The sequence below is a fragment of the Ciconia boyciana genome, chromosome 1, assembly GCF_034638445.1.
Source record: "Ciconia boyciana chromosome 1, ASM3463844v1, whole genome shotgun sequence".
NCBI lineage: Eukaryota > Metazoa > Chordata > Aves > Ciconiiformes > Ciconiidae > Ciconia > Ciconia boyciana.
In genome coordinates this window covers 14,742,475-14,763,332 of record NC_132934.1, presented here as the reverse complement: position 1 = coordinate 14,763,332, position 20,858 = coordinate 14,742,475, and the positions used below count along the sequence as shown (strand labels likewise).

The 20,858-nt window shown below is 40.3% G+C and overlaps 1 protein-coding gene across 1 annotated transcript in view; it reads left to right on the top strand.

The window, feature by feature from the left end:
• RELN (reelin) overlaps positions 1-20,858 on the top strand; it is a 293,911-nt gene that overhangs the window by 167,705 nt on the left and 105,348 nt on the right. The window contains exons 11-14 of the mRNA XM_072867100.1: positions 9,404-9,549; positions 13,802-13,953; positions 16,969-17,081; positions 18,475-18,683. Of these exons, the coding sequence (XP_072723201.1) occupies positions 9,404-9,549; positions 13,802-13,953; positions 16,969-17,081; positions 18,475-18,683 (620 nt within the window). The remainder of the gene's footprint in view (positions 1-9,403; positions 9,550-13,801; positions 13,954-16,968; positions 17,082-18,474; positions 18,684-20,858) is intronic.

Sequence of the window (20,858 nt, the reverse complement as noted above, 5' to 3'; positions counted from 1 at the left end):
GAACGTATTTATCTGTGTTGGACTGTGTGGAAGGGTGTTGAACAGGATAAATTCCTGACTGCATTTCAATATTTCCAGTGACAGCTCTGAGCGTGAGCACCGTCTTGCAACCGAGCATGGTTAGGATGTTGCACTGGTGGTTGAGATTGCTGAAACGTGTGAAGCAGCGCTACGCTCTGAGAGCTGTTAAAAGGTCTGTGGACCTCAAGACTTCATAGCTAATTGGGGGAAAAGATGAAATCTTCTTCCTTCAGTAATGCTTCTTGGATGTCTACTCCTATAGAACAGAAAAGTGATCTCATCTTTCAGTGGACACTTCATATATCTTGTATATTTGACCAGAAATTGTTGTGTTTTGAGGAACAACATTTGCCAAGTTTTTTAGTTTTCTCTAATTGCCCTGGTCCAAGGTTGGATGTGCGAGCTCCAAAACTGAGGTTGAGAAGGGAGACAACCTCAGAAGTCTTATAGTTCATGTCTCTGCAGTGCTTTGATTACATAAAAATAGTCTGAGACCAAGCCACCTGTCTCTGGAATTTTTCCACATCTGGGAAAAAGCAGCATAGATCATTACAGACACTAGAGCGGCGATGTATTTGGTCATGATGTGTTAAACCAGTGACACTTCTCACCTTTGAGAAGAGTCCAGTTACAGAATTGCTGTCTCACAGTAGTTGCAGCTGCTCTTCACTGGGTGGCTGAAGGTTGCAGTCCAGCTGGTCAGCTTAGTTTGGTCTGCAGGACTTGGGGACTACACCTGAGGTTGTCTGTGCTGCGGGCATGCAGGCTGGCATAGCATGGGATGGGGCAAGGGGGGAAGGTCTGTGCCAGACTCATTGAGCAAGCTGGGTTTAGGACCAGGGAATGGTACCTGATGCATGTTATTCACTACCGTGGACGTAATAGTAACATCCCAATCCCAATATCCTGATACAGTAAGCCCCTTAAGTAACAGGTCATCACCATTCAGCTCATTTTAATTTCCCAGAAATGCATGACAGCTTAGCAGAAGAGAAAGTTGCATAAGAAGAGAGTGGGAGAGCTGAACACTCACACTGAGAAAAATATGCTGAAAATGTGTCTGTAAAACTCCGTGACCTTGCACCACGCCCTGAGCAGAGCGGGGCTATGCACATCCTAGATCTGCAAGTCCTTCCTGAACCTGTGTTGTTGTGTGTCAGTGAGCAGAGAAGACATGCAGGCAGGCCTAGGAATTTGGCAAAAAGAAAGGCTGATTAAGCTATTCCACCCCCCCCAGTTCCAGAACAGATTTCCAAATCTCTGAATACTCTGTTAATTAATAGGAATGGCATTGGATAGTCTTCTTTCAAAACAAACATCCTGATATTCCATATATATCTTTGTTGGGTTTAATTGTTTGTGCTGAAATGAACAAGATTTTTTCCATTTTTTGGTTTTAAATTCTTGTTTAAAAAAGGGTTGAGGTATCCATTGTCTGAATCAGATCAAATATATTTGTTTGCAGGAGGAAAGGTGATGCTCTAGGTATGCCAGTGTGAAAATGGCAGATTGAAATTGCTATGACCTTATCTTGGACAAAATTACACAGATATAGATGCTTCTGACAAGACTCTTGTTTTTTGAATAAAATATAGCAAGGCAGCATTTGGTCTGTGGGCCAAACCCAGCCTTCTAGCCAGCTGCTTTGCCTCGCAGGAGCCCTCATCCACCACATCTTCCTGGGAAGAGGTGAGCAGGCTTCCTGCTGCACCTCATCTGAGAGCCATTCCTGCTTCTCTGTGGGTAGAAGGAGGAGTGTGAGAGGGGAGGAGAGGTGAAGAAAGCGGAGCAGGGTGCACAAAACCTGTCGACCGGCTCCCTTTAGTGAGAGTGTGGGAGCTCTGAGCTGTGCCCATGAGGAGGCATCTCTATATCCATAGGGCTGGATCTAGCCCATGCATGGAATTGCTCTTGCCTTTTTTTGTTAATCATTACACTTTTAATTAAAATAGTAATCTTAGACACAATGCCTAGGGGGTCATTTAACTGATAGGTGGTTGACTGTGGTGCTGTGAGTTGTTTGGGCAGCTGAGAATCGCTGTCGGGCAGAAGTGCCGAACCTGCACCTTTCTCCATGCCAGTTCCCCGTGGCTCGGAAGTGTGGTGAGGGTGGCAGGGAGCCAGTGTTAGCTTTGAGTTGGCGTCAAAGCACCAGGGGTCTTTCCTGACTCCTAGAAGGAAAGAATTTGGTCTTTGCAGGTCACTGTGAGATGCACATTAATAAAAACAACATGAATTGACCCATTAGATGCCAAAGAATAGAAACTACTTTGGTTGACTCTCTCTCTAATTTTACAGTGTTGTAAATACACATCATTACTTGCAGAAGAACAGATGAGGTTTAATCATGCTCACTGAAGAGTGCTAGAAACATCAATAGTTCCCAATAACATAGAGGAATAGTTCAGTTCATGCCAGTTAAATGACTCATTAAGGAAATGGGTCATCGCCAGAATGACCGGTGTTGTACAAACATCATTGAAATGTCCTAGAAAATTAAGAACCATACGAATCATACGAATCACTCATAAACAAGCAAAGTGTTTTGAGCACTAGCCTTTGAATAACAGTCTATAATTGGAAATGATGACTGAAAACACACTTTATAAACTGTTTGTTACTACATCACAGGACAAGTTTCATCCCATTGTTTTGGAAAGGGAAGGTGCACTATAACCCTCTGTGCACCTGGCCTGCTTGTGCAGCCAAGGTTTTCGTTCTGTAACCTACATTAAATGATGTAAAAATGTAGCGTGTGGGAAAGATTAAAGCCCTGTTTATCTCATGGGAAAGTATTCTAATCACAATGTGGTTTTTCCTTTGGTTAAAGAAGGGACTTCAGGCCAGCAGCATTAACAGCTGTAGAATGAGTAGAGAATGTAGAATTTAGAATCTTTCCTAAAGTTTGTCATCGTACCTTTGCTGGCTAAAACATTGCATACAGAATATGATTTTTATCAAGACTGAATCTATCCTTGTACCTGCTATCATGTCAAAATCTAAAAATTTTTAAAACCTGCATGATTCATTCCCAGAAAGACACAATATCTAATTTATGGCTCCATTGACAATGCTGCTTTAATTAATTTTCTTCATCTTTTTCCTTGTTCCTCTGCTTCTCATATCTCATCTGTTTGCATTGCCTAGATTTTAATTAAAAAAATCTCTCCTCTCTAAGGAGCAATCTGAAGTGGCAAAAATAATCACTTAAAATATTACAGTCATTAAAAAATTGGCTGTGTTCAAAGCCATGCATTTTCAATTTGCCGACAAACGATATTTTCGTTTCCTTTTAAAGTGCGTTTTGTATTTGAATAGCATACGCCAGCCAGCCTGGCTATCAGAGATGCTCCTCCAGCTGGGTGGGCTGTGTGACAACTCCTTAATGGGGGAAATTGATGGCCCTCTGCTCGTGTAGAGGTGAAGGCATACTGGGCAGATTTCTTTCCATCTGCCGTCAGTCCTTTGCATGCTGGCACTGCCCAAATGCCCAATACATTCATTCCAATGCAAGAAATGTCGCCAAAAAATAAATTGTGAGGCTACAGCTGTCTGAAAGAATCACTGGGGCCATTAGGCCCAGGAGAGATAATATGAAGAGGTGCATCAGTGTTCGTCTCTGATAAAAACCTAATTAAATGATGGTAAAGATGACTGTGGATACTTTAAAGGCACAGAGGTGAATGACATTTTCATGGGAGTGTGAGGTGAACCTCGGGAAGATGATATGCAGCACCTCAGCCAAAAATCTGTTACACTGAGGAATTTCACACTAGTGTTTCCTGTTGATGCTTCTCCGAATGGCACAGTTGTATCATTTAGTTGCCCTCTGTTCTCCTCTCCAAGTAAAGAAATCCCATACTCTAAAGCCAAGAGGTATTTATTGATTCACAAGTTTGACTTGAACAACTGGTACAGAAGCTGGTTTGGATGAACTTCAGTGCTTCTGTTTACATTCCCAATCTTCATCTTTTGAGCTTCTAAAAATCTTCAAGGCTGTGTCCTTAGCTACAACTGCTGCATAAGCCGATCTGGTTGACGCTTGTGCTACTTCACGTGGCAGGGTGAACGGGAGACCTCCAGAGATCCCTTCCAGCTAAGAGGTCACGCTGAGGGTAGCAGATGTCTCCTTACATGGTGCTCTCATGCAAGTCTTTAAAAATATGGAGATTGTTCAGGCATGTGACATGATGTAGGATCCCAGATCTTACTTGGGGCCCTTAAGCCATTTAGATGCTATGGAAAGTTGGTCAGTATTTATTTATGAAAACATAAATCTGTCCAGTTGGAAAGTACCTGCTTCACCAAATCTAATTTCCCTGCTTTTGCTGACTAATGGTTTTGAGCAGTCCTAACTGAAACCCTTCTGCATCTCAGACAATCAAGAGGCTTTCCTAAAAGCACCTACCAAAAAAAGGGGAAAGCTGTATGTAGAAGACATAAAGTGTAAGGAGTATAGAGTAGGATAAAGAGGGGTACCATTGTAGCATCAAAGAGTCCTGAGCAAGGAATGTACCTGCTGCCTCTTCAGGTGCAAACCAAAAAGATAGCCTGTGTCCCAGGAAATTGCCATCCATTTATGAAACAGGAGATAAGCTGGGGCTGGGGAGATGTGGGAGTAAAAGGAAATATTGCAAAAGGGGAGAGTGCTCATCCTGGTAAGCAGTGCATTCTTCAGTGTAATCAATGACAAGGCTTGTTGAGGAAAGCACTAAGGAAGTGTCTGAAGGACATCACCTTGTGGGGAATTTGCCAAGAGTGGTGGGCAGAATGGGCAAGGGCATGCAAGTTTGGTCATCTCACCAGCAGACGTAGTGACAAGCATTGGCAGGCAAGGAAAAGTGAGCCACGAGATGGTGCATATGGGACATGGTGGAGGCAGGTGAGGATGAGCCGTGCAGGGCCTTGAAAGTAGGGAAAAGGCAGTGATACCCTAACTAACCAGTAGACAAACTTCAGAAACACAGAAAATTCAGAGTGAAGATTAGATTGAAAGCACATCCAAGCATGCTGAGATACGGGAATGCATCCAGCCAATTTTCATTTTGCCTTATTCATGCAAAGCAATAGCTTAACAATTGCAGCTAGTGAATAATAGTATTGGTAGTGCCAGATTAAATTAAACTGGCTTTTTTCCCCTTGGGATGACCACAGTCCCTGAACAGAACTTGGCTTCTTTCCGTTTGGCAACAGGCAGGGGTTGTTTATTTAGGAATACAACAGTTTACTTATGGCAGGCTGATAGTCCCACTCCAGTTGCAAACAATGGGAAACAGCTACTGTTGTGAAGTGGCTCCATTCAAGTGCCTGCAAGTGTCCTATGTTCTATTATGTAGGTGTTTTGGGAGAAAACTTTGTTTAATGAAGGTTATCAGATTTGTCAAAGGATCTATTCTCTAAATTAGTTTTTCCTCACAAATTAGTTAACTTTTCAGTGTTGTAATTTGTGCAAAGACACACTAAATGTTCCACATGCTTTTAATCCCCTTTAAATAAAATTGAACTCTGCTTTAGCTATGGACCTACAGCTGATGCTTCCATGGTTACAAGGAGAAATATCCTACAAGCTGCTGTCATTTGGCCTTTTTAGTTACAAAATTTGCACAGCAAGCTAATTTCTTCTTATCTTATAAATTATTTAAATTTAAATAAAGATGAAACACAGAACAAATTTAATCTGGAATTCGTAAAAGAGAACTCTACATCTACATAGAGAGATCTACAGTATCTCCAGTTTAGGGAAAACTTAATCCAGTTACTTTCAAAACACAGTACATGTTCCTTCCACATTTTTTATCACTTTAGAATGACAAAAAAAAAGACCTGTAAAATTCAGTCCTTAAATAGTGGAAGTATGTAGACTACCACTGTAAGTGTAAAGCCTTTAATTTGGGAAAGAGGCAGCACAGTATGTAAATTGTACTTTAGTTCTTCGTTCCTAAAGGCTTGGATTCAAATCCTGGGTTGAACCCAAGAGAAAATGAGTCTGATGGTTTCAATTCAGTCTCTAATCTGTTCAAGCCCTATTACAAAACCGCAAAATAATCCAACACAGTCAGCAGCCTCCTGGATGTTGAACAAGACTGACAAGGTAGTTGGGGGCGATGCCGGTGAGGGACCATCTCCTGTGGAGCTTCTTTTGCTCCTGGAAAATTTGTCTGAGTGCTCTTTGAGGTTATTCACCCCTCAGCAGCCCTTCGGATGAAAAAAAAGCAATAAAAGCAGCAACAAATAGCAACTTCTTGGAAAATGAAAAGGAAAATACGGAAGCTAAGTGTGAACTGTGGGTGATGATTATACAGGTGAGGGAAATGTGGCAGGTGGGAGAGGACGAGATCATGAGCAGAGAAGCCCTGGCCCTTGCTGGGGCAGCATGGCTCATGCAAATGGGGCTCGTCCTCATCTGCTTCTCCCATGGGCAAGTGTCCAGGGTCCCAAATGGTGGCACTGGGGAAAAAATGTACCAGAAAATGATGGCCTTCCCTCAGAACTTCTTTAAAAGCTGTACCTGTGCTTTGAGCATCTTTCTTACTCTCTTTAAAGGTAATGAGCTTCTGTTACTACTTTCATAGGTATGTAGAATAACAGGAGTTAAACCCCAGTCTGAACTTTTCTGCATAGCTGTTTCACATGAGATTCAAAGTTAACATGAGCAGAGGGTGATTTGAGGCATACGTTGTGTGGTTCATTAACACATAAAATATGCATAAAATACATATTCATAGATACTGTGTAGCTGTGTATAAAAGCATAAAGATAGTTTCATAGAACTGATGAAATAAATGATGCTTTTGAGTTTCATAAAGGGTTGATTGTACACCACTGTATAAATAATTACTTATTCACCCCTTTGCCAAACTGCCCATTTATTTATCTTGACAACCTAAATGGAAACTCCATCAGATGTACTTCAGTAAATATTCTGTTAGACAGCAGAAGGACATACAAACATTAAGTGATAATGGGGTTGTATCTGTTTTGTGTTTATTTTAATAGGTGGCTTTCATCAGGCAAGAGATTACTAATTACACACCCCACTATCAAGTATATGCTTACATATAACTTAGCAACTGAGAAATAAGTAAAGCTTATAAAGGATTTCCCAAAGCTTGTATGCAATTGTAATAACTAGCTCAGTAGGATTTATTTGTCTATTTGTTTCCTAAGAGATGAAGGGTTACGTATAAATTTGAATTAAGTTTTAGCCTGAATATTTATTTTTACTGTATTTACTTGACTGCCTGCAGATAATAGGAGTTTTGTGGCAGATCGATTGACAGATAAAGGATACTTCGTTTCTGTTCAGCAAATGAACAAAATGCTGAAAAGCAAGAGGCAAAATAAACAAATAATTCTTAAAATTCTGATGTTGGCAATACCTGTGAGCATGAAGGATAAAATCAGTGAACAAAAGCCATTTCTCAGTCAATTATAAATAACTGCATAGTACAAATAGTGTTTTTCAAAGAGAAGTAAAATGTAAAATTGTTTCATTAATTTCTGCAAGTTATAAAATATTTTATGTCTAAATTATTCTGCCTTTCCAGTGGCAGCCGCTGCATATATAGTGCACTGTGTATATGGTGCATTAACAGAGCAAGGAGACTTGTGACAAAATTATTTAATTTCTGTGATAAATTATCAACATTTCAGAATCAACATTTCTATTGCTTTGACCTTTCTTTGGAAGAAAAACACTTTAACAGCAATTTGTTTATTTTAGAAGTTGAAACAGTCCTTACATTTTTATAGTTTGTTTATTTCTTTAAGTGATATTTAGTCAGTGTTAATAAACATAGAGCTGTTGTCATTCAGCTATAGACCAGAAAGTCTCTATACAAAAATCAGACTTCAAGTACTCAGATTTTTTTCTAACAATGTGTAGGCACCTCTAGAAACGTAGTCACAAATTACATTCCTAAATATAAATTAATTGCTAAGTTATTGGCAACCATACTTGAAAATCATCAACAAAAGAATTTCAGTTATGCCTTTTTTTGCATTGATAAATGAAGGAAGAGTTATAGAATCAGACAAAATGTGTTATTTTGTACTTTGCTCATAAAATCCTATAGACAGAGATGTATTGGGCAGTTTTTATTTCTTGCCACATCTTTCTCTTTGTTAAAAATTTAGTTATTCACTTCTATGGCACTACCATGACCTTTTTAAATGCAGAAGAGGTGATTGTCATATTTTCCTTCAGTGAGCTATGAAGAGGTCCAGAGACAAGAGGGCACTGCATAGACGATACTGAAAAGGTCAATGCAATTTGGCATTATTGTATCTCTTTTTCAGATGTTGAACTGTGGTAAGAATGCAGAATTATTCTAATTAACCATTTCTTATTTCAGCTTTCATTTTTAATGCGACCAAGAGTACCCCCCCAAAAAAGTGTTTGATCTAATTATTACTCTTATCAGTATTTTTCTAACTATGAATAATTCAATAAAATGCCAAGTTCTCAGTTTGCATTACGGCCAGGTAGATCTTTTTTAGAAGCTTACAGTATCTGCTTCAGCCACACAGATTTTGCAGACTTTTACTGTTTTATCAGACACATAAGAGGGCAAAAGTAGGATGGGAGAAAGAAGAAAATCTGTACTGTAACCCCCACGTGCTCCTCACAGACATAGGTCTCCATGTGCTCCTCAGGTCAATATGCCTGGACAGTGGTGGTAGCTGGGGCACGTTGGGGCAGACGCCTGGCTTCATTTGATGCTGCTGAGGTGGTATATACAGAAATGCAATAGGAAAAGCAGGCACGTTGGGTGTGGGGGCAGCCTCAGAACCCCTGAGACTGCTGTATCACAAGAGCTAGCTGCCTATAGAGCTATTTGTTATGCTATTTGAATTAAATATAGCAAATAGCCCTTTTACTCATACACTTCAGGCCCAAAGTTTACTGTATGGCAATGCACAGCAATTGTAAATGCAAACACCTCTGCTGGCAAAAATTCAGGCATGGAAATCTGATGTGTTTCACAGCATGAAACTCTTATGCTAACAAAATATCCATAGCAATATTTGATATACTACTAAAGCTATTTGTACACACAGTTGTGTATGTGCCAGACGTAATGGCAATTCTTTAAAATAGAAATAAACACCCAAAGATATGGTACATATCTTTTCCATGCAAACACAGTTTTACAATGGTCTGAAATGCATTTGTAGAGAAGCAGGTACGGGATTAGGATGCAATTATCGTTGGGAGTGGGCCAAGAAAGATAAAAGATGACCATCCATTTTTAAGTTTTATTTTGTTTCAGGCGTCGGTGAGGCATTAGATAATGTACAGCTCGCTCTGAGCTCTGATGGCGTGTGATCAGGGCAACTGCCCTGGCAAACCCAATGTAACGTCACCTCCTTTTGTCCACAGCATAGCTGCCAGTCGGATGGAAACTCCATCTACTTCCACGGGACAGAAGGCAGCGAGTTCAATTTTGCCACAACCCGGGATGTGGACCTCTCCACGGAGGATGCCCAGGAGCAGTGGGCAGAAGAGTTTGAGAGCCAGCCTAAAGGGTGAGTGTCCCTTACCTGCGCAGGGCCCTAAGCAGGCGTGCAGCATCCCTCCGGGCATCAGGAAACTGTGTAAACAGAGAACTGCATTTTGTCTTTGCTCTGGAGTCAGGGAAGATTGTGACTAGGATAAATAACAATACAGTAAATAATGGGTGATTGTAGATTTTAGGAAGGAACAAGTCTGGAAAACCCAGGAGGAGCAGTCTGTCTCCAGACCATTCTGTCACCAAAGCTTTCAATGAAAAAAGTTGTGCTTCTAAATTATATAGTCATTCTGAAGAAACACGCAATGTTGATCTGTTTTTTCATTCTGTCACACCTGAGTGTTTTTAACAAACTCCTGTCCATATGAAATCAAATTCATCCCCCTCTGGATCCCTGCTGTGAGCCACACTTTGCCATGAGAGAGCTCCTGCTCGTGCAGAAGCCTGCAGGTACCGGGGGAGGAGGAGGTGGAGGCAGGACAGCTGAAGCAGCAGCCTGCTCTCACCTTCCAGCACCGAGAACATGGCCATGCCTGCCGCACCAGAGCTGAGGATCCGGCCAATAGTTTACTATTTTTACTTTAAATATATATAGGGATTCAAAGAGTGCCTGTAAAGCCAGATCCAGCAGGGACTGCTGCAAGGGCAAAGAAAGTAAAGAAACCATCAGGACAGCAAAATTACCACTCTTACGAAAACATGAGTGAGCTTTAAAAAAAAAGTGTCCTGGTAAAGAAGTATCATTTTATATACCTCAGTGTATAAATTCTGACAAAAAGAAAATAACTAACAATGTGGTCTTGATTCTTTTTTATTTAAAAAAAAAAAATTTCATTAGTTGCTGTAACCCCAGGGCAATGAGAAACATACACTGTTAATTTATGGGTCTCTACTGAATGTTGATTTCAGCCTACAAAGTGCTTCAGATCATTAGCAGCTGATTCAAACGCTGCCTATGCTCTGCTGAAGGTAAAGAGCACCTTTTAAGAGATATATGCTAATGTGTCCTGTGGACACGTGGTTTATTTGGGGCTTACAGAAAAAATATTCACTGTGAACTCTGTCCCAGTTTGAATAACCAACCCATGTCCAGACAAAGGAAAGAAAACGAGTACATGCGTGTTGTGTGTTAGGTGACCATGTAGGATACATTTGAGATGTTCTCTTAGTCTCTTTTCCATCCTGAAAAAACAGGATGGGAGTGTTACCTGGGGACATCTGCCCTCTCTGTAGATCCTGTCTCTGCCGGGCCAGGTGTTTAGTTGAGCTAAGTTGGGCCAGACCCCTCATCATCAGCTGTTCGAATCGGGACACCTCCTTCTTAGATAATGAGTAAACTTTTAAAAAATAATTACATAGTAAATGCTGCAGTGAGTAGAAATACGGAAATAAAATGCTTATACCATACCCTGGTCAGCAAATGCACAATTTCTTCCGAATTAGGAATATTACATTTTCACTGTCACGCAGCGTCTAACTCCAATCTGCAGGTGCTGCCCCTCCCAGGTAGGAGCGAGGCAGGGTGCAAGCCCCCGATGCATTTTGCACTCTCATCCTGCTTGCAGTCCCAGGACCCAGGTCCTGCTCTGCCCCCAGCACGTAAAATCTCAGTGGTGCAGCAGCCTGCTCTAGCAGGGGGTAACTGTTTTCCAAGGCACTAAGCAGCCAGCCCAAGTCCTCACGACTTTTTCCTTATTTTTTTCTATTTTTTTATTTTCTAATTTTATTCTGTATTAGAAACTTCCTTCTTTGCATTGTTGCTATAAGAATGGAGGTTTAAATTGCATGCAGCCGTGAATACACACTGAACTCGGGTGATGTGGGCTACATCCCCATCGCATAAAATTGTTTACCACCACTGGCCCGCTTTGCAACATTTCTGTGGGGCTTTGCTTTGGGAATTGTACACAGCTGCAAACAGATGAGCTTCTTTAATTCCTTCTTAGAGAAATGTTATTGAATGTTATTTGAACTATATTTTAAATATTGTTTTACTGTATTCAGATAGTCACAGAAACACTTTATGCCTGAGCGAGAGCTTGCAGGAAGTTCTCGGGCTTCCCTTGTAACATCAGCTGGAGCCTGTCAGCTCTCAAAGCAAAGGCAAAAGCATCCCTCGTAAAGCAGAGCAAAAGGAAGCTCACATGTGGGGGTCACCACCACCTTCCTCTGCGCCAAATGCTCTCGGGTGTGAGACATCTGAAAGATCTCCACAGTGAGGGCAGAGGAGCTTACCAGTGTTTTTAATAAGCAATTGATTGGTATTTTTTGCATGTCCCACCTAAAGCGGTAGACTACCTGGATAGGGGTTGCTGTTGTTAGTACCACACGTCTTCCCACTGTCATTCTGTTTCTCTTTAATTGCATAAATTAGGGCCTGATCCTAAAAGTGGACAGATCCTCACATCAGGCTGCCTCTGGCCTCTCTAGCAGATACATTGCAGCTTTGGACCTCTGTGTCCAGTAGATCTAATTTAGATCCATCTATCATTCTATCATATGTTTTGTAAAGAAGAATTTCAGGAGTTATGTGAGGGATTAAGGAATCCAAATGTAATGTTTGATCAAGAATGTCTACATCTCTGTCATGCCATCACCCAGGTTCCTTCTCCATTTATCCTTACAGTGTTTTGATGTATTTTTATTAAAGTGCCAGTTTTTTAACATTGTGGAACTTTCTGGTTTTCATTTCTAATGCTGCCTAAAAGGAGAGGATCCCTAGAAACATCCATGATCTGCATCATTCATGACCCTGAGTAGTTTTGTGGGTCACTACAGAGAGTGTTTTAATTGAGCTAAATAGAGCATACAAAAGATCAATGGAGCATTGTGAGATTTTTGTTGTGTAAGTTAAAGTAGGCACAACTGTTTAATTCGGTAGTTGCCTTCAGCCCAAGAGACCCATTTTCAAAATTCTATTTTGATTATATTGCACATTACCTTTAAAAAGTCTGCACAACTAAAATACTTCCCTCAGAATTAGGGTTAAGTTAAACTGTGCTTCCATTAACATATTTATATTTATATCAAAAAGCTCTTCAGTGGTGCTAAGCTCACTCATTCCTGTGTAAATGACTGACAGTTTTAAAGCAGGATTTCTAAACAGGCACGTTGCAGGTCTGTCACAGCTTAGGTCAATAGGGAAATTGGCAGCTTTTAAGAAGATCCTAGAAATACATTTTGAAATAATTGGAACGGTTAAACTGATAAATAGACTGTTAAGTTCTTGAAATGACAGTTTTTGAAATTGTCATATGGCAGATCGCTGCTAGAGATTGTTTCTGCTGGAAGTGGACAGGAAAAGGCTCTGCCTTCCCACAAAGGTTTCTGAACGTCAATGTTTTCCCATTCATCCTGAATCACGCTGGCTAGTTAAACGATTGGATTATCAGGATTTAGTGATTCTAAATAATTTCATTGCTTTATCAGTCTTATATTTTTAAAATACTTTATTATGAATTAATTAAGACTTCAACATGAATAATAATGTATCAAACCAAAATAATGTATGAGTTTTCAACAATTTCTAATCTTTCAAAATATTTTAATCGAGTTTTGAAGAAACCAACGCTTTCATGATGAAAACATATTTTCAATAAAAAATATTTAATTGAAAATTCTGCAACAGCTCTTTTAATTATCACTGAATAAAAATAAGAGAAAATGTTGCACAGAAAAACTGAGAAAGATTGTATCATCACATATTAAAAACACAGCAGTCTTTTTCGTACTCTGTTCATGTGTTAGCTAAAAACTGTTACCCTAAATGCTCAAAAAGATGAAAAGAGAGCATTTTCAGCTATTATCTACATATTTAATGACTGTATAGCAGATATGGTAGACATGTGGCTTTTCAAGTTTCACTGATCTATAAACCTTAGATTATATGAAATGAAACAGAATGCAATTATATTTTAAACATTTGTATGCCAGAAAAATAATGAAGATGACAGAACAACACAACACTAAATATTTGGTAATAGCATTCATTAAAAGCCTCATTTTTTTAGTAATTCATGCTTTTCTGCCAAATTATGTAAAATATTTACATTTACTTTGCTTTATTTGAGTCAACTGAGTTTAGAAACTAGTATTGAATATGTAAGTAATGTCGTAAGAATCATATTTGAAACACTGCCTTTTCTTGTCCTCTGTAAGAGTAGCAGCAGCTACTTCTGTATGTACAAATGAATTCCTAGAACATGTTTTGTATGAGTTTATCAGTAACACGCCTCTGCACATTCTCCACCCACTGTTGACCTCTCCAGGTGGGACATATTTGGAGCCGTCATTGGTACTGAATGTGGGACACTGGAATCTGGCTCAGCTATGGTATTTCTCAGAGATGGAGAAAGAAAAATATGCACTCCATACATGGACACTACAGGTTATGGGAACTTAAGATTTTATTTCAGTATGGGTAAGTATATATTCCTAATGTAATACATGTGGAGCATGTGAGATTTAAATTGCGCAGTGTGTCTAGAACTATTTTAAATACTCCTCAGAAGAGGATAGCTCTGATTCATGACTGTGATACCATGAGGATGTAAGACTGACCACTTTTGGTCAGACCAAGAGTCCACCCTTCTGGATGCCCCCACAGGTGTGCAAACATGGTGGGCACATAAATAGGCCTCCCAAAAATATTCTTGCAGATGGCACTGACTTGCAAATGAAAATCTTTCTGAACAAGACAGGGCATTCTGGGTTTAGTAGCCCTTGGTGGGCGTTTCTTCCATGGATTTATCCAGCCTTTTTTTTTGGCTAATATAAACATTTAGCTCCAGGTTAAAACAGTTTAATATAGAAGTTACATGAAGGTGTGTCCATGTAAGGTCAGTGTCTAAACTTCCTTTATAGTTAGAGAAGATGTGGTCAGTACCGTTGCTGGAAAAACCCATGCAGCTCACCATGAGATATCTGTGCTAGACCAGCTGAGCAGCTCCCTGGATTCCACTGACTGCATGAGATGGCTCTCCTTTGATAAAAAGGAAGCTTAAGCGCCTGCTGCACGCATAGGTGTGCGTTCACTCTTGTTCAGTCCTCAGGCAAGATTCATTACACAAGCACAGGTTGTTGTTGCCACTTGAGGTGTCCAAGCATATCTGAGATATCAGCACAAGTCTACCAGATATAATGCAGGATTTGTGGGAGGCACAGCCTGCTGGAGTAGCAGGTAGGTGAGGCAGGTCCCTCTACAGTGTCTGAAATGATCCTTGGTACTAGTTTTTATCAACTGAACCTGCCTGTTGTGCCCACCAGGCCCTGTAGCCACTCCATAGTTAAACAATTCTTCAAGTGAAGAAGTAATCTTGTCTTGTACCTTCTAATTTCATTTCATGTCCCTTACCTCTTATATTAGAAGAGATGCTCATATCTTTGTCATCCTCACACCACAGAGGATTTTACAGGTACCTGTCATATCCTCCCGCAGTCACATCCGTGTGGACCCTGGTGTTAATCCATCAGAGCGAACAGAGTTGAACCCGAGGATGAGATAGGAGTAGCACAGAGGTGGGACAGCCTTACGTGGCTGAACCCACAGAATAGTTTCTGCTCAAAAGCTCTTATTATATTGATAAACATTTTCCTCTGCTAATGTATTGGCCCAGGGTGAGAGTCACACAGAGTGTGCTATATTGTACTACAGTCTTGGAGGACGTATGGCCTACATGTGGCATCCCTAGTGAAAAGCACTGATGCGGTGTTAGCATCATCTGTGGACCTTCCCTGCTGGGACAAAGTGCAACCTCAGTGATTTACCAGGGCTAAGAAAGCAGCCAAGAACAAACCTGCCCTGCCACTTCCCCTCCCCACTGTTGTTGTCAGTGCAACTGCGTTAATTCGGTGTTGCAACAGACCAAAATCCCTATGCACATGATGGTTGTCATTCAGTACCTCACAGTGTTTTTCCAGAACTTTTATTTTGCACATAAAGGAAATTGCATGAGGTTATTCTCTCAACACCAGGTTTAGAGGAGGTGAGGGGTTTTGCTTAAAAGTAGAGAATAATAGAATAATAAAGGAGGAAGCAGAGACTAAACTTGTGACCTCCACAAGCAACCTTCTGAATCAACAAGAAAAAACACTCTTTATTTAATGAGTGGAAGACCTCGTGTTGTTGTCCTGAATTGTCGCACATCTCCTCTGTGTTACATGAATTACCAATAAAGCACAGGAAAAAGAGGATGCTTTTTCCCAGTTCTTCCAAGTATTACAACACCTGCAGGAGAAACAGGAAAGAAATTTGCTCAACCTTCTGAACTTAGGGGAGAAGTTGTCAGCACATGGAGGCACAGAGGATAGTGGGATATCACTTGAAAAATGTATTCTGTACGTACTTGTAAATTAAATAAATAATAGTTTAAACATTCAGCCAAGCAGGGATTTGAAAGGATACATGGATGTTCCTTATTACAGTATAATACACATCAAAGATGCACATATTATCTAGCTCTCTGGACTGCTTTGCCTATTCCATTCCAAGAATTGGCCATCTGTAGTAAAAATAGCAGAGAAAACATTTCATATAGGCAACCTTTCTACTTTACAGACTTTTCAAAGAAGCTTCCCCATCCTGTTTTTTTTCTCTTTTGTTTTGTTTTTTTTTTAATACCTGCAATGCCCATAGTGTACAGGGAAATGATGTTTCCTGTTTCAATTACAGATACTTTGTTTTCAAAACTTTTTTCCAAAACGCCAAACTAGTGTGATGATGTCCATCTCACAACTATAATGCAGAGCTTAATGCTTAAATTTGCCAATACGTCTGCTCTCTCGGAGAAGGTTAATAGGTGTTTTGGGTTCTACCAATACGAAGATATTTCAAATGCTGCCCCATTCCAGTGAGGCAACCACAACACACGTTTTCTGTGATACAATAGACCCCATCCATCCCTTTTAGGATATGGTGTAGATAGCAGAAGAAGCAGCACAACAAAAAAAGGTACACAGCAGTCTTCCTCATTTCCTACTAAGAGCAAATTCGCAGCTGCGAACTATCAGCTGAGAAGTATTTAAGAGGTCCTCACATATGATGTGTGTGGCTGCACGGACTGTGAGTACTAAATAACAGTTTACTGATGAGAACTCAAAAAGCAGAGCATTTCTATGTAAAGAGGATTTAAAGCATACAGATAGAAGTATTGCTTTGGGCACAGCATTGTCTATTAAAATTGTTTTGATAAGCTGATTAAGAGAGTTACTTGGGGTTTTCATAATTGTCAAGCCCCTTGATCTCTGGCATGCTGTATCTGATCAAATAGTTCTTATACATTGTGTCCTTAGGGCTGGTGCTCTTTTGTTTCATATCCTAAGTTAAATAGCATCTGGTTGTAATTATTTTTGTAATTATGGCTGCGTAATATGATTCCACTTTCCAATAACAAGGGCTTCAATTAATTTTTTTCTCCCTCAAATGTGTGTTGTACAGGGGGAACTTGTGATTCTGGAGAATCCCATGAAAATGATGTCATACTTTATGCCAAGATTGAAGGCAGGAGGGAGCACATACCTCTTGATACCCTGACCTATGCTGCTTACAAGGTAAATCATCTTAAACAAAGAAGGTGGATAGGATGGATAGATCAATGCATTTTGAAGCCATCACAACAAAGTTGTATGGTGCATTCCATAGGGGCAGTCAAACGTGATCTTCCCAAGCACATAAATCACGTGCAGACCTCACAGTGATAGGGTGCCTTTGCAACACGGCCCTGCAGTTATTGCTGATTACTCCACCCCAGAGCAGGACTGCGGCGTTGGCTAGTGCTAGGATAACAGGCAAATGGGCAATGGGCAAAAATTTTCAGCCATCAGCTGAAAACTTTGGTGATAACGCCTCCTCACAAATGATTACTCCTGTCTCCAGTCAAACTCCTGCTAGCCATGGTTTGATACTCAGGAGCTACGTCCTGAGAGGGTCAGCCATGGTAAGATCAGTGGCTGGGAGGAGAGTGACTGGGAAGTGCCTGGATGTCTTTCCTGTGCCTGCTGCAGGAAATTTCACATTTTACACTTTTTATTTCCATTTTAAATACAGTTGTGTGCCCTCTTAGAGGGTCTGCAGTGATGTGGGTATGAACTCAGTCACAGGATGTGGTTGCTGGCAGCGTGCGCAGGCAGCTTCTCCTCTGCCGTTAGTGCAGCCGCCTTCCAACCACATCCAGGCAGGACAATAAGGACCTCGGGCTTGCTGTCCGGATCCTTCCTGTCTAGGGCAAGGAAGCACTTAGCCCACATCTACCCTGAGTAACCCAGCCCTGAGGTGTCCTTACTCTGCTGCTGTAAAAAAGATAGCAAAAATTGATACGTAATACATATACACATGGATGCGCTAGAGATGGAAATGCAGTATGCTTATACAGTATGTAGGAAATCTGGTGGTAAAGATGCAGCTGATTTCAAGCACAGGTCTGTGTGCATTTTCACTGTAACTCCAGCATTCAGAGAGCAAATGTTTACAGTACGGGTTGGCCTGGGTTTGGTTGAGTCACTTGCATTGTTTCATTGTGCACGGCTTCCCTCCTCGCCTGCTTCTGTGTGAAAGATGGGGTAGAACTTTTTTAAAAATAAGGAAACTGTAATTGTAAAATAATAAAAATTAATTGGGGAACCCAGGGAGAGATAGGATCTGAAATTACACTGACTTCATTGTGGAGGTTTTTTTTTAAAAAAAGCCGTTTTAAAGCTGACATCCTCTTTTGACATAATAAAGGTCTAATTATGCACTAGCTATGCACATAACAGAAAATGTTTTTATTTGGGATCTTCTGTGGGAAAAGCTGACTAAAAAAAGTTAACAGAAATGAAGCAAGGAGAGAGAAAAGTACATGTTTGGTTCAGCACATTTGAAGTTGCTTTTCTATTTTAAATAGTACCTTGTGACCTTTTTTAATATTATTTGTTTTATTTAAGCCTGATTTAATTTCTTTTAAAGGTTCCATCTTTGGTTTCTGTTGTCATTAGTCCGGACCTGCAGACTCCAGCAACCAAGTTTTGCCTGAAGCAAAAGAGTCACCAAGGCCACAACAGGAATGTCTGGGCTGTGGATTACTTCCACGTCCTTCCAGTGCTCCCTTCCACGGTGACTCACATGATCCAATTTTCCATCAATTTGGGTTGTGGAACTTATCAACCTGGTAACAGGTATGACAGACAAGATTTCTCTTTTGATTATCAGCTTTCTAGCACATTTTGGTTTATATCATCTATATGAGTATTTGGATTTTTTTTCTCAGAAAGAACAAAGCCAATTAATAAAGACAAATATAAGCTGCTCAAAAGCTAATGATTCTCCTGATCTCCACAGGCCCAGGTTTATATACCTCATATGCAATAAGAAGTCTATTAAATGGCTTTCCAGGTCAAAACTTGCTTTTCTTAGTCCATTATTCTAAAATATGCTCATGATTTTAGAGCGACTTTTGCTCCAGTTTCTAATGGATATGAGATTTACCTCTTAATACTGTGTAAGGGGGAAAGGCAGCAGCAGGAACCTGCCCTACTGACCTCCCAGAGATTACTGATGCCACAAGCATATTTAACTCCTGTAAGGCTGGTGATAAATGGCCCTCTTCTTGACAACCATCAGTATGAGGACCTCACTGCCTGTACACTGACCACAGAACTCTTTTGCTGGCTTCACTTTATTGGGACATTCAACTTTATTTTTTCCATGGAGTTAATGGGCAGGGAAAGGGAAAGAAAGGAGTCATTTGCTTCTCCATATTTTGTAGAATATTAGAAATGTTGGTTGGAAGGGACCTTCACAGGTCATGTAGTGAAACCTGCTGCTGCAGGTGGGATTGTTACTAGCATAGGTCAGGTCAGCCATGGCTTTGCCTATCCATGACTTGAAAACCTCCATGGATGGACATTGTGCTACCTCTCTGGGTGACCTCCTCAAGTGAAAAAGTGTTTCTTAATGTCCAGTCCAAAACTCTGAAGCCATGTCTTTATGGCCTTTGCCCTTTCTACTGTGCCTGCCAGTACTGAGGACAGTCTGGCTCTGCCTCCCTTGTGAGTGTCCTCTGCACCATCACAGGCTGCTGTAGCTCACCCCTCCTCACCAGGCTGAGCAAGCCAGCTCCCCAGCCCCTCCTAGCTTGGTGCTCGAGGCCATGGACATCTTGGTCATCCTCTGCTCCACTTCTCCAGTTTCTTAACATCCTTCTTCAAACAGGGGACCCAAAACCAAACTGTCCACTGTCCCTCTTTCCTTATGTACATGTGAGACTGGTTTATCCTGATATTTTATGAGGATTAAGTTACTTTACATTTTTCCAGAGTCAAGAGTTTAAAGTAAGAGAATGTAAATGCTTTCACATCCATGTTCTTCTACTTCCGACTGGAAAGAGCTGTGTTAGCACTGACAGTCCTAGCAGCCATGCAGGGCAGCAGAATTCAAGGGGCAGCAAAAATCAAGGCATTGCACTTGTACTTGATAGGAAGGGAAGGCAGCAACATTTTTCTACATGGAAAGTGAAAACTTTGCCTGTAAACACTCCTGGCCTGTAAATATATGTTACATAAAGTCTCTGTCTCAGTCTGTTACCTGATGGAGATTAGTGTGTATTTTGAAAGATTAATATTCTTCCTTCACATAAACTACTTCTGAAGCAGAAATTAGCTTCTTCATAACAAAAGAAGCATGTGGTCCCCATCATCCCTATTTGTATTTCCCAAATACAGCAGCATTTCCCATCTCCTGGTCTACAGCATTATTCATAATGCTTTCATTACTGCACATCAGAGACTCTCACTGAATATATGCAGTAAATATGACCCTCCAACGTATCAGTACAGTTAAATGTGAAATAAATTAGTCAAAACCTCCATAAACAGTTTTAATGCACGCTTACAATATCACAGTGATGGTACATTTAAATAAAGTAATATTGTCAGCAAATTCTAATGAAAAGGAAAAGTTATAATCCAATAATTTAGTATTGAGGTGATGAATTATGACTTTTATAATGTTCCATTTACATTACTTAAAATAAAACAGAATATTACAAGCTAATTTTATGAAGGAAATTACAAGAGTATTTCAGTAAAATACTAAATCCTTAATAAATCAAGCACTTTCTGTATTACTTTTTCAAGGTCCTCAGAATGTAAAAGTTCTAAGGATTTTCTTACACTCCTAGATTATAAACAGTGTTTTTTAAATATGCAGTGAAACAGGGAAGGAAAAAATTATAGTAATAGCTTTTTGAAAACTGAACTTGTCAATGAACTTTTGGGAGAATGGGTTTAATAACTCATTGTCATAGACTCAGTGGATGGTCTCATAGAGTTTCCAGTTCTCTAATGTCACTA